Source organism: Leuciscus leuciscus (genome assembly GCF_965113295.1).
Source record: "Leuciscus leuciscus genome assembly, chromosome: 25".
Lineage (NCBI taxonomy): Eukaryota > Metazoa > Chordata > Actinopteri > Cypriniformes > Leuciscidae > Leuciscus > Leuciscus leuciscus.
Genome location: NC_138724.1, coordinates 25,460,457 through 25,473,581, shown reverse-complemented (window position 1 = coordinate 25,473,581; position 13,125 = coordinate 25,460,457). Strand labels below are relative to the sequence as shown.

Sequence of the window (13,125 nt, the reverse complement as noted above, 5' to 3'; positions counted from 1 at the left end):
CAATAATGCAAAATAAGATTTGAGAAGCCTCAATAAGATACTACATCTCGAAAACTAGACCGCATTTTTGACACACATCATCATGGAGGGGTTAAGTCCATGTTCTGAGAAGGCCTAAACTGCAGATGTATTATTGGTCATGACTGATTCAGGAAGTCTGATCTAGGTTGACAGGTGCTGTGAGTTCCTGGAAAGCAGCAGCTACTGACTAATAACCAAACTCTCCGATTACGCTTTAGTTGTTCTGTGGGAAGTGAGCTTGTGGTATCAAATCGATAACCGCCTGCAGATTTTTTTTGTATGAGGCGCTTGACATACACCCTCAGGTTATTTTGATGATGCCGTCATTTTATTGCAAGAGTTAAACTACAGTGATGGCAAGAGAAACAAGACATTATTTGGTAGTTAAAAACACTTTTTATATATACATAAAACCATATTTAAAGGTGGCATGAAACAGAAGTTGCGACCGTGTTTTCTTCTCTACTATGATGATGTATGTTCGACTGAAACGGCTTCTCGAGCAAGAAAAAATGTAGGGCGGGGCTTTATTTTGTCCGTCTGGAATTGATTGGATGGTTGTGGTTTGCTATTGGTCGATCTCATGTGAGTGACAGGTTGCCCCGCCCTCGCGCCAGTAAACACGTCATCGGAGAAGAGATGCCGCAGCAAGAAGTTATTTTAAATAAAGATTACGAAGGCACATGAATAATAAAAAAGAATGATGTATATGGATAAATCATTAAAATAATTAAGGCAATATTCCTTAAAAATTAAGAATAGTCCATTTTGATTTCATAATTACCTTAATATATAACATACACTACCTTTCCGAAGTGTGGGGGTCAGTAAAATAAAAGTTTTTTAAAGTGTCTCCAAGCTGCATTTTTAAAATAAAAATAAATAAAGCTGTAATATTGTGAAATATTACTACTATTTAAAATGTTTTCCACCTGAATATATTTTAAGATGTAATTTATTCCTGTGATCAAAGCTGAATTTTCAGCATCATTACTCCAGTCTTCAGGGTCACATGATTTTTCAGAAATCATTTGAATATGCTGATTTGCTGCTTTTATTATCAATGTTGAAAACAGATGTGCTGCTTCATATTTTTTTTAGGATTCTTTGAATCATTTAATATAGAAATCTTTGTATTTACTGTAACTTTTGATCAATTTATGGCATCCTTGCTGATTAAAAAAAAAAAAACGTACTGACTCGAAGTAGAAGCAAGACTTGAAACACTTTTGGACATTCGAAAATATTTAAGACAAAGGGTTAAACAAAACAGACAGTAAAACTTTATTGAAGTCAACACAAATTTAAAAACATAATTCATAGGCTTCTTCACCAGATGAATCTTAAAAGGGATAGTTCACCTAAAAAGGAACATTTTGTCATGTAATCAACCTCAGGTTGTTCCAAACCTGTATGAATTTCTTTCTTCTGTTGAAGAAAGAAAGGTTTGGAACAACTTGAGGGCGAGTAAATGATAAAATTGTCCTTTTTAGGTGAACTATCCCTTTAATGATCCAAACATCTACAGAAAAGATTGAATTAAAACATCTATATATAAAATCCAATAAAGATGCATGGCTAAACTGAACAGAGCGTGATGTATTATACATCCGTTTATACATACGTTTCCTAAAATAACATCTGCAAAAAAAAGCAGAGGAGTTTCGTTCTAGCGATTAAGGTTTCAGAAATAGGCCCATTTGGGTGACTTGGCACTGAACTGCAATTTTAAATATAGCAATTAAAAACTCATTCACGTTACTGTTCTCCGTGGTCATGCGCAGGCTTGAGTAAAGTGCTCTCTAAAACTTTTCGTGGATCTCAGACCTCCATGCTCTCTTTCGGACCAGTGTGGGAGTTCTCCAGCTGTGTCTCCGGCGTGGAGAGGTGTTCCAGTTCATAGCGGCCGTTTTGGTCGGCTGGCCGAACTTCTGTGGATGTTTTCTTGTGCTCCAGGATCTGCTGAAGCTGATGACTAGCATAATCAGGCTTGCTGGTGAGGGGACACTGTGGCACCTCAATGCCCAAGATATCTGCCACCATATAGGGTCTGAGCCAGCCAACCAGCGGTGTGCTGCCAGGGGTGTAGTGCGTCTCCTTGTGGTAGAAAAGAAGCCCGTCCACCTAGAATAATGTCACACATTTTGAGTTCATCTATTCAAATAAAACAACATAGGTAATCAACTAATTCAATGCTATTTGGCATAATAAAGGGGACTTCACCACTGGCAAATTTTTTTGATATCAGGGGACTAGAGAGAGTAGAGAAAAAAAGGCTGTTGTCTTTCCTTTTGCCAAATGGGTAGGAATACTTCAACACCCATAATGCACTGCCATCCAAGGACACTCCCACCATTCTGCTATGGATATGCTTACCAGAGTCAAATTCAGCCTTGCTTTAGTAGGAAATACTTCTTAGCAAACTTTCAGTTATAATGGTGTCGACTTGTATCGTTCCCAGGTGCAAGAATTCATAGAGTAAACGTTCAGCGGGAATTAGTTACTTTAGGTTTCCAGTGAAGGATCGTTATAGGCATCGGCCAAAGGCTATAAAAAGGTAAGAAAGCTGTTGCCATAGTGTACAATTTTTACAATAAAGAGTAGACATAGTATGATCATTTTCAGTGCTAAACCTACACTTAAAGGGATACTTCATCTCTGGAAAGATGAATCTGTATTTAAAATAGGTCATTTATGTAGAAGAAATGTGAAATTATTTTTGAATTTGGAGCTTTCTAGACTGAGAAAAGCCAGAAAATGTATTTTTGGCTTATGTGGATGAAAGACAACAACTCCCAGAATGCACTTGCTTCGCTGCCCTAGGAGGCTACTCCCAAGCCACGCCTCCTGGTAATAGAGCGCAGTTGAAAACAACAAGGCTAGGCTACTAGAGAGACTCCGTGACGAGTTTGCCTGGGATTTCGAGATCGCCCAAAATGTCCGGGATTCGGCTTTTGCGTTCTACAGTCGCCATTCATCATGTTTACTGTGGTGAGCAGGACGAGGCTGAGGGCCGCGGGAGAACGGCGCGAGGCCGGTGGCGTGATTACTGAGACGCACTGGTCTCGTATCTCTCATGGAGGAGCGGGAATTTTCTTAGCAATGTTAAAACGCACATCAACCGATCACTTGTTTAACGTTCATGTAAACACTACATTCAGATTCACCAATCGAAATGAATTCAGTTAGATTGAAACAAAAGGTGTGCATGTAAACAATGAATGGCGACTGCAGAAAGCAAAAGCCGAATCCCGGACATTTTGGACGATCTCGACGGCCGGACATGTCCGGGAAAAAGAGGATGGTAACCCCTACTACTCAGCTTTCTCCACAGAAGAAGAGCCTGCTAGCTTAGCTTCCAAAGAAAGACGGCTGATACTATGTGTACATTCTGTGAGTGAGATCCCACCCTCTATGGGTGGGTTGAGAACATGCGGGACAGCTCCTACTACTGGCTGTAGTCTTTAGCCTCTGGCCAAAAAATCCTCCGATGATGGAAAATGACGATTTTTGCGTCATCTGAGGATTTTTTCCAGACAAAAAATACATAAATCTCTCATCTCAGGGGGATATGAGGGTAGAAAGCACAGTAATTCGAAAATACTACAAGTTTTCTACTAAAACAAAGCTTAATGCTAAATCCTGAAGTATCCCTTTAAAACAACTGTTCTGTTAATAACCCTCCGCCGATCTGACCGTCTGTGGGCGGGGACACAAAAATGCGGAAGTATAATCTGTAGTTTTTACAAAAGCCCGGGAGCTGTCAAACACTAGCTTTTGGGAAAACTACAGATTATTCCTGACGAATAAACGTGAATTTCTTGGTCCAGGTAAAACTGAGAAAGAGTAAACAATGTTAATTTAATTATACCACCGACATTAAAACAATACAAAGCAGGCTGAAAATCAGCGAAGTTACACTTTAAATAGTGGATGTTCTCACCGTAAAGTTGTACTCGTGTGCAAGAGCTTTTTGGATGGACTCTGTCGAACAGCTGATGTTGTTCAGACTCACAAATCGGAACTGCAGAGAGAGAGAACAGACCATGAATGGATAAAGTACTTCAGCTCAAAGTTCAGCCTTGCTCTCAGATGCAGTTATTTGTTCACTTACAGGATTAATCTTGGAAATTTCAGAAAGACCTTCGGCCTCTTCCACTTTAGACTGCAGCCAGTAGAACCGGAACTCTGTCTGTACAAATATAAAAACTTGTGCTTATAACCGTAAGGAAAGAATTATGTGCAAACAAACTATCATTTTAATACTGAGCCATTTATGAGGTAATTTATATACACTACCATTCAAAAGCTTGGGGTCATTTAAAGAAGTTGTGTGAAACAAGCAAAAATAAATTAAAAATAGTAATACTCTGAATTAAACTATTAATTCTAAAACAACTATTTTCATATATTGTAAAATGTAATTTATTTTTTGTGATGCAAAGCTGAATTTTCAGCATCAGTGTCACATGATCCTTCAGAAATCATTCTAAATGCTGATTTGCCACTCAAGAAACATTTCTTCTTATTATTATCAATGTTGAAAATGTTGTGCTGATTAATATTTTTGTGGAAACCATGATATTTTTTTGGGGGATTCTTTGATTATCAAAAAGTTCAAAAGAACAGCATTTATATGAAATAGAAAGTTTTTGTAACATTATAAATGTCTTTATTGTCACGATCAGTGATCAATTTAATGCATCCTTGCTGAATAAAAGTTTTTTTTTTATCACTGACCCCAAATTATTGAATGGTAGTGTATAAAAATCTAAAACTAAATGACTGCTAATGCAAGAAACATAAGTGTATTTCAACATAATTAATTTAAAATGGTCTGAAAGTGTAGCACATGTCCCTAACGTTAATGTAAATGTCATTAGAGGAAGTCATCACTTACTGAGCAGTCATATACAGGATGACCCCTCCAGCACATGACATCCAGGATGTAGTATGTTCTGTCCACATCACTGTAGATGCAGTCCAGGATGGTGTAATCTATAGAAAGCATATTTATCAGTTTTATTGTCCAGGATGGCTCAGAACGGCGGACCTCTAGCACACTCTAGTGTAATAAATCTGAAGGACAGGTGCAGAGATACAGACCTTTTCCCAGGGCAGAGTTGTGTCTGTTGCCACCAGGGATAAGAGAAGGGAATCGATTGACACAGTAGCCGCTTTTGGTGTAAGATGCGGTAGATCCCTACGGATAAAACGAGAAACATGAAAATTAAACAGAAAAGGCTGCATCATTGCGGACAGTAGGACTCATCAATGCTGCATTTATTTGATAAAAAATACAGTGAAAAACAGTTATATTGTGAAATATTATTACAATTTAAAAGAACGGTTTCCTATTTTAATATATTATATAATGTAATTTATTCCTGTGATCAAAGCTGAATTTTCAGCATCATTACTCCAGTCTTCAGTGTCACATGATCCTTCAGAAATCATTCTAATATGATGATTTGCTGCTCAAGAAACATTTGTTGTGATGCTTCAAATTGTTTTTTTTAAGGATTCTATGATGAATAGAAAGTTCAAAAGAACAGGATTTATTTTAAATAGAAAGCCTTTGTAACTGTTAAATGTTTTTTACAGTCATTTTTGATCAATTTAATGCATCCTAGCTTAATAAAAGTAGTCTATTATTTTCCTTAGACACAAAATCTTACTAAACCCAAACATTCAAACACAGCAGTGTATGTTTGATCACATCACATGATGGGCAAGCTGGATGGAAAAAGAAAGAAAAAGGTCCAAACCTTGGAAGCAACAACGAGGGAACGCTTCCCAACTGGACAAACCACCATCAGCCAATCAGAGCTCAGATCTGCAGGGACGTCCACCAACCACTCTGACAACATCAGCTGGAGATATCACACAAATATAAAATACAACTTTTCTATTAAAAGACAGTTAATTATACCTCCAGACAGCATTATCATAAAAATGCATTACATTTGTATTTTTATCTTATTTATTATAGTAGGAATATTACATATATTGTAAAAGTATCCACTTTTAGCTTATAAATATAAGTTATTACTAGTATCTTTAATTGAAAACCATTGTACACTCCTGGGCAAAAAAATGGGCCAAAAATGGCAAAACATTTAGTCTTTTAACCACGTTAATCACAAATCAATGTCAGAAAATTAGCAAGAACTGCACAAATACTGCCGATAAAGTAACTTAGCACAGAATAGCCTTTCCCAACTTGCAGAGAGATATTTACAGGAAGAAGAGTCAGTGTTATTCCACTCAATGTTAATGGCTTCAACCAGTTCATGAATAATTGAAAAATGTCTCTCAGTTTGTTTGAGTTTAATGTGAGAGACCAAATATTCACTTTAGGGTTCAAATCTGGACTCTGACCAGGACAAAACATGGGCCTGATGGACTTGATCTCTGGGCAAGAGCATTGTCTTGTTGAAAAATAATATCCGATCATTCCTCTTTAGATAACTTTTTATTTTTGGGAAGCAAGCCATTCTGCAATATTCTCCCATACTCAAAGACATCGCTCTGGAGCATTTAAGTGATTCATCACTCCATATTCTGCCATAAACTTCATTCAGTCTTTGATGTGTATCTGAGACAGCAATGGCTTTTTAACTAGTGCATTTGCTTCAATTTTGCTAATTTCCTGACCAATAATTTGTCATTAAGACAATTAAAAGCTTCAGTGTTTAGACATTTTGGGCTTTACTTTAGCTTTGTGTGGGCATTTTCCACTCTTTTCAATCCGTCTAAATGAACAAGATGTTTTTGCTACTGTCCCTTTATAGCCGGTTTATGTAAATGACTAAATCTGTTTTTCTGTCAACAATGTTGTGAGCACCTGGTTGGCGTAATGCTTCGGTAGCTTTTTCCTCTGCTCAATCTCCATCCCCTCTTCATCCGCGCTGTTCTCCAGCTGTTGCGGGCTCTTCTTCTCTTCATCCTCCTCATCCTCACTGTCGACTCCGGTCCAGTCTCCATCTGCCAGACGACGGGCGTGATTCACGTAGTTCAGCCTTTTCCTGACAACATAATGTTTTTGATTAGTGTCACTGTGTCAAAATAAAGCCCAAGGGTCGCTAGGGGATTGTAGGTGGTTAAAGGGTTAGTTCACCCAAAAATGAAATTTCTGTCATTAATTACTAACCCTCATGTCGTTCCAAACTCGTAAGACCTTCGTTCATCTTCAGAACACAAATTAAGATATTTTTGATGAAATCCAAGAGGTTTCTGACGTCATTGCAACTTTCAAGGCCCAGAAAGGTAGTAAAGACATCGTTAAAATAGTCCATGTGACTACAGTGGTTCAACCTTAATGTTATGAAGCGACGAGAATACTTTTTGTGCGCAAAAAACACCCCAAATAACGGCTTTATTCAACAATCTCTTCCCTTCCACGTCATTCTCCTACGCTATTGACGTAGAGTAAACAGTGCAGCGCTTCCATTATTTTGGGTGATTTTTGCTCACAAAAAGTATTCTCGTCGCTTCATAACATTAAGGTTGAACCACTGTAGTCACATGGACTATTTTAAAGGACAAGTTCGGTATTTTACACTTAAAGCCCCGTTTACAGATCGTTTCTGATGAAATAGAACGGTTAAGATTGAAATTTGGAGACATGCTGCTGTCCCGAGAATTTTAGGTTTCTTTCGCTTTCCCCCCCACCTCCACAATGGCTGCATAGGTGCACTGGAACAATCCTTCCTAAAACGCATTAAACTTTCGTTTACAAAGACGTGAAACTCACCGAGAGTGGTCAGGGGTGTTCACACAAAAATCGCTGCAAAAGATGCTTTCCAACAGGTTTTATCGTAGTTTTTGTCCAACTCCATTGACTTGTATTGGATGTGCAGTGAGGTACGGTATTACTCCGCTGGGCTGGAGTGTCTATTATTCAAGCTCTCAACGGAAGAATGTACGGGTGTGAGGCGTTGGGAAAAATAGGTCCACAGTTTTACAATGTATGGTAAAACACCTGTTGGAAAGCATATTTTGCAGCGATTTTTGTGTGAGCATATATTTAGGAACGGATTGTTCCAGTGCACCTATGCAGCCATTGTGGAGGTGGGGGGGAATATCTTAATTTGTGTTCCGAAGATGAACAAAGGTCTTACGGGTTTGGAACGACATGAGGGCGAGTAATTAATGACAGAAGTTTCATTTTTGAGTGAACTAACGTTAACCCTTTAAGTTGCTAAGCAGATACTCGGGAGTTTGCTTAAGAATTGTCCGTTTTGATTTCATGGTGACTTTAACTCACTCTTTCTGGAACTCCAGGAACCTCCTGCGCCGTTCACTCTGCTCCAGAACACTGTATTTGCTCTTGTACTGGGCCAGGCGAGGATGGGGAGCAGATGTGCTGTTGGGTTCTCTGGATACAGAGAAGCTGGAGGAGAGAGCCTGGGTCAGAGACTCCATGATGGACCTGTGACAACAAACACAGGAGTTCACATCATCCTGAGACACTTATATGCAATAATAAGAGTCGGTTATGTATATAAGACCAATTAGGTATTTCAAAAGCAAACGGAAATCAACTATATTAACTTATCACATTTGAATAAACACAAAACAAACACCAACAACATGTCACCTACAGATAAACCGACTGCAGGCTGTAAACACGTGATCACAATCCCATCAGAGCTGCTCTAAGATCCTTTGCTCATGATGCTGAGTAATAGAAATACGAAGGGAATGAAAACCTGAAGAGTGAAATACACAAACACCGACTTCTGCAGAGAAACACGCTTTGAAACGCAATGGCGCGCGCTGACGTCATCAATCCTCACCGCGGCCGACCAAAATCTGTCGCAGAGTTTCAGCGATTGAAGAATTAATCTAAAAAACAATAGAAGAATATGACTCGAAAAGTAAACCCTTGCCAGTTCTAAAGCAAATAAGCTTTACAAAAAAGAGGAAATAGAGTATGTAGTGAGACTAGCGTTGCAGATGTTGTCTATAACTGGTCTAAATAATATGTATCCCAATTTGACTTACTGTGTACCCCCAAATAAATCCTATATAACGTAATAATAATTTTTTATATATAAATAAGCAATTCACTTCTATATTCATATTTTGTATGGTCAGGATATCACATTATTATTTTTTATATTATTATTAAATAAATTACTGATCAAATAAAATATTAAAAACGGGATCTATCTATCTGAATATATACACGAATCCGACGAGCTAGAAGGTTTCGAAGCTTCACGAAGCGTGTTACATCATTACCATTTTTTTTTTAATCTTTATTAAATCTTTACGATACAAGCAATAAGAACACACAAACAGAGTCATTAATACAGAATATATATATATATATATATATATATATATATATATATATATATATATATATATATATATATATATATATATATATAGACAAGAGCAGAGCCAGGGGGAGTTACTAAATAAATAAATATTAATTAATTAATTAATTAATTAATTAATACATTAAAGATAGAGCATAACTGAATGGTTTTAGCAGCCTTCTTATTTTTTGAATCATGGATGGATTTGATGTACTGTTCAGTCTCCTTACCAAAAGCAATAAAAGAAGGTTTAGAATTACTAAATTTGGTTTTGTGAATATGATATTTCCCTAAAATGATCAATAGATTAATTAGGTATATTTCTTTCTGTTTTTTACTTTTATTATCATGGAAACCAAACAGTACATCTTTCCACAACAAAGAAAAATCAGCAATAAGTTTAACAGTAATGTATCGGGACAGATCTTTCCAGAAAGTGATGGTGTAGGGACATTGCCAGAACAGGTGTACCATTGTTTCCGGACATATTCCACATAAAGAACAGTTAACACATATGTCAAGCTCAAACCTAAGGAGTTAATGCTTAATACTTATGATTTTGAAAGAGACTTCTCTTACTTTATTCGTAAGGAGGTATTTGTAAGGAAGGTTCCATATATTCCCCCAATTCAGGTTGTCAACAAAGTTAGACCAATAGGGAACAACATTAGGGGTGCTGGTGACATCTCTCTGGAATAAAGAGCGAATATTACGATTATTATTCCTCGTTGTGGTTGCGAAACAAATATTACCAACTGAGGTCAACTTAGGGTCCAAATCTGGTAGGCAATCTGGTTTTCCAGCCCCTTTTAAGAGAGTTAAAATACCAGATGGGATGGCATCCATAACAATTGCAAACTCTCTTGGGGTGATTGGAATGCCAAAAGTGTGAAGGAATTTAGAATAATTCAGCAATGATCCATTATCATTTAATAGTTGGGATACTAGAATTATGTTATTATTGAACCAAGTTTGATAAAATAAGGATTTATTCTTGAATTTAATAAGCTGATTATTCCAGATGAAGCACCTATGTGGGGAGAAGTTATGTTTGTAGATTAATGACCATGCTAAGAGCATTTGTTTATGGAATTTAGACCCATCATCACGTCTATGATCGTCACTACATCCATGCATGTGAGGAGAGGAAACAGTAGGTGGCGGAATGGTGCGGAAAACGCCAAATACTCCAAAGAAGAAGAAGGAGGAGGAGGGGGAGGTAGAGAAAGTTACAGCCGCAGAGCAGAGTCGGTTGAACTAGTTTCAGCGAAAGCATTTGCAGTAGAGTGAAGTTGAAGTTGTCAGGATTAATAATGAAACGCAGCTACCCCAGCGAGACAGAAAAAAGAAGAGACAAAAAAGAATGTGTTCAAACTCCCCAAATTCTCTTCTTTCTTTTCTCACAAACTCCACGGCTATCAGTGAACACCGTCAGCGCTGCAGCAGCTCCTCTCCCGAAGATGAGTTTCACCTCTGGCTCTGGGACTGTCCCGAGTCCGAGTCCGAGTCCGAGTCCGGCCCCAGAAAATGACAATAATGTTCCGGTGAGTGCAGCTCACGAACAACACAGACACACCACAGCACAACACTGACACACCACAACACATACGCAACACAACACATCACAGACGCGACACACCACAGCATATAGACACAACACACCAAAGACGCAACACACCACAGACACAACACTGACACACCACAACACATACGCAACACAACACATCACAGACGCGACACACCACAGCACATAGACACAACACACCAAAGACACAACACACCACAGACACAACACACCACAGACACAACACACCACAGACACAACACACCACAGCATATACACACAACAACACACCACAGACACAACACACCACAGCATATAGACACAACAACACAACACACCACAGACACAACACATCACAGACGCGACACACCACAGCACATAGACACAACACACCAAAGACACAACACAACACACCACAGACACAACACACCACAGCATATAGACACAACAACACACCACAGACACAACACACCACAGCATATAGACACAACACACCACAGACACAACACATCACAGACGCGACACACCACAGCACATAGACACAACACACCACAGCATATAGACACAACACACCACAGACACAACACACCACAGCATATAGACACAACACACCAAAGACACAACACACCAAAGACACAACACAACACACCACAGACACAACACACCACAGCATATAGACACAACAACACACCACAGACACAACACACCACAGCACATAGACACAACACACCACAGCATATAGACACAACACACCACAGACACAACACACCACAGCATATAGACACAACACACCACAGACACAACACACCACAGCATATAGACACAACACACCACAGACACAACACACCACACCACAGACACAACACACAGACGCAGCATTTACATTTACGTATTTGGCAGACACTTTTATCCAAAGCGACTTACATTGCATTTCAAGGTACACATTTACATTCTTATCAGTTCTTACTTTCCCTGGGAATCAAACCCATGACCTTGGTTGCAAGCACCAACGCTCTACTGTTTGAGCTACAGGAAAATAGACACAACTCACCACAGACACAATACAGACGCAACATAGATGCAACACAACACAGCACACAGTTACATGTTAAGGGTTCGATTTTGACTGATATGGATGGTTTTTTATGTATATATTTTGCTGACAGATGTTAAAATGGTGTGTGTTTGTTTAACCTGCACAGATGCATCCGACAATCCTGAGGCGAGGACAAGATCCCCTTCTCTCCATTGAGAGATGCTCGGTGTGCTGCAACATGTACCACTGTGACTACTGTACAATGCTGCATAAACATTTACACGAGGCACAAAATCATGTTACAAATCACTATCGAAACGCTGTTCAACAGGAAGGTGTGTGTGAATTAATTTACATTTCTTTATAGACCTTAATTATACTGTGTGTGTAAGTTTATCAACACTTCTGTTTGTCACGTTTTGGCCTTGATCATTTCTCCCTCGAATTTGAAAGTAAAAACATATAATGTCAAATGATTAATATTCCCTAGCCCAAAAGTTATAGGCTCATTTATTTTATTCTTTTATGTTGCTTTTTCCCCTTATGTTCTTTTGTCTCAATCTCTGTCTTATTTTATGTTGGTTTTTATCATTGTTAAAGGCGGTTTATCCCAAAACCTCTACCGGATCGCTGTACTAAACTGTATAAAACTGTATTATTTTACTAATGATTATTGTACTTATTCTTTCTACATTTTAGGTTTTGTCATCATCAAGTGTGGTCTAGGCTGCAGACAAACACCACACTTTCACTGCTGCTACTGCACATCAACATTAATCAGAAGAGATGCTCTGATTAAACATTTAGCAACTTGTAAAAATACATCATACAGACAGCCTCCACCCATAGTGCCGCCAGCAGCACCACCTCCATCCACAGCCAAAGTACCTCCATCAGAAATACCTCCAACCCCAACAGAAGGACCTCCATCCCCAGCAGACGAACCTCCATCAGAAGGACCTTCATCCACAGCAGACGAACCTCCATCAGAAGGACCTTCATCCACAGCAGACGAACCTCCATCAGAAGGACCTCCATTCACAGCAGACGAACCTCCATCAGAAGGACCTCCATTCACAGCAGACGAACCTCCATCAGAAGGACCTCCATCCACAGCAGACGAACCTCCATCAGAAGGACCTCCATTCACAGCAGACGAACCTCCATCAGAA

The 13,125-nt window shown here is 38.8% G+C and overlaps 1 protein-coding gene and 1 long non-coding RNA gene across 2 annotated transcripts; one reads left to right on the top strand and one right to left on the bottom strand.

Annotated features, from left to right (window-relative positions):
- Positions 1 to 1,281: 1,281 nt before the first annotated feature.
- Positions 1,282 to 8,818, bottom strand: snupn (snurportin 1). The gene is made up of 9 exons (XM_082160105.1): positions 8,628 to 8,818; positions 8,291 to 8,455; positions 6,869 to 7,049; positions 5,790 to 5,894; positions 5,128 to 5,224; positions 4,922 to 5,019; positions 4,136 to 4,213; positions 3,965 to 4,045; positions 1,282 to 2,145 (listed from the first exon to the last, which is right to left on the bottom strand). Exons 2-9 carry the CDS (start codon positions 8,446 to 8,448, stop codon positions 1,843 to 1,845), a joined length of 1,101 nt encoding a protein of 366 aa, XP_082016231.1. The 5' UTR covers positions 8,449 to 8,455; positions 8,628 to 8,818; the 3' UTR covers positions 1,282 to 1,842.
- A 1,075-nt stretch (positions 8,819 to 9,893) lies between these two features.
- LOC309490830 lies at positions 9,894 to 13,051 on the top strand. The gene is made up of 3 exons (XR_014202840.1): positions 9,894 to 10,897; positions 12,120 to 12,288; positions 12,653 to 13,051. It is a non-coding gene; the product is annotated as an uncharacterized lncRNA (long non-coding RNA).
- The last annotated feature ends 74 nt before the right edge of the window (positions 13,052 to 13,125 follow it).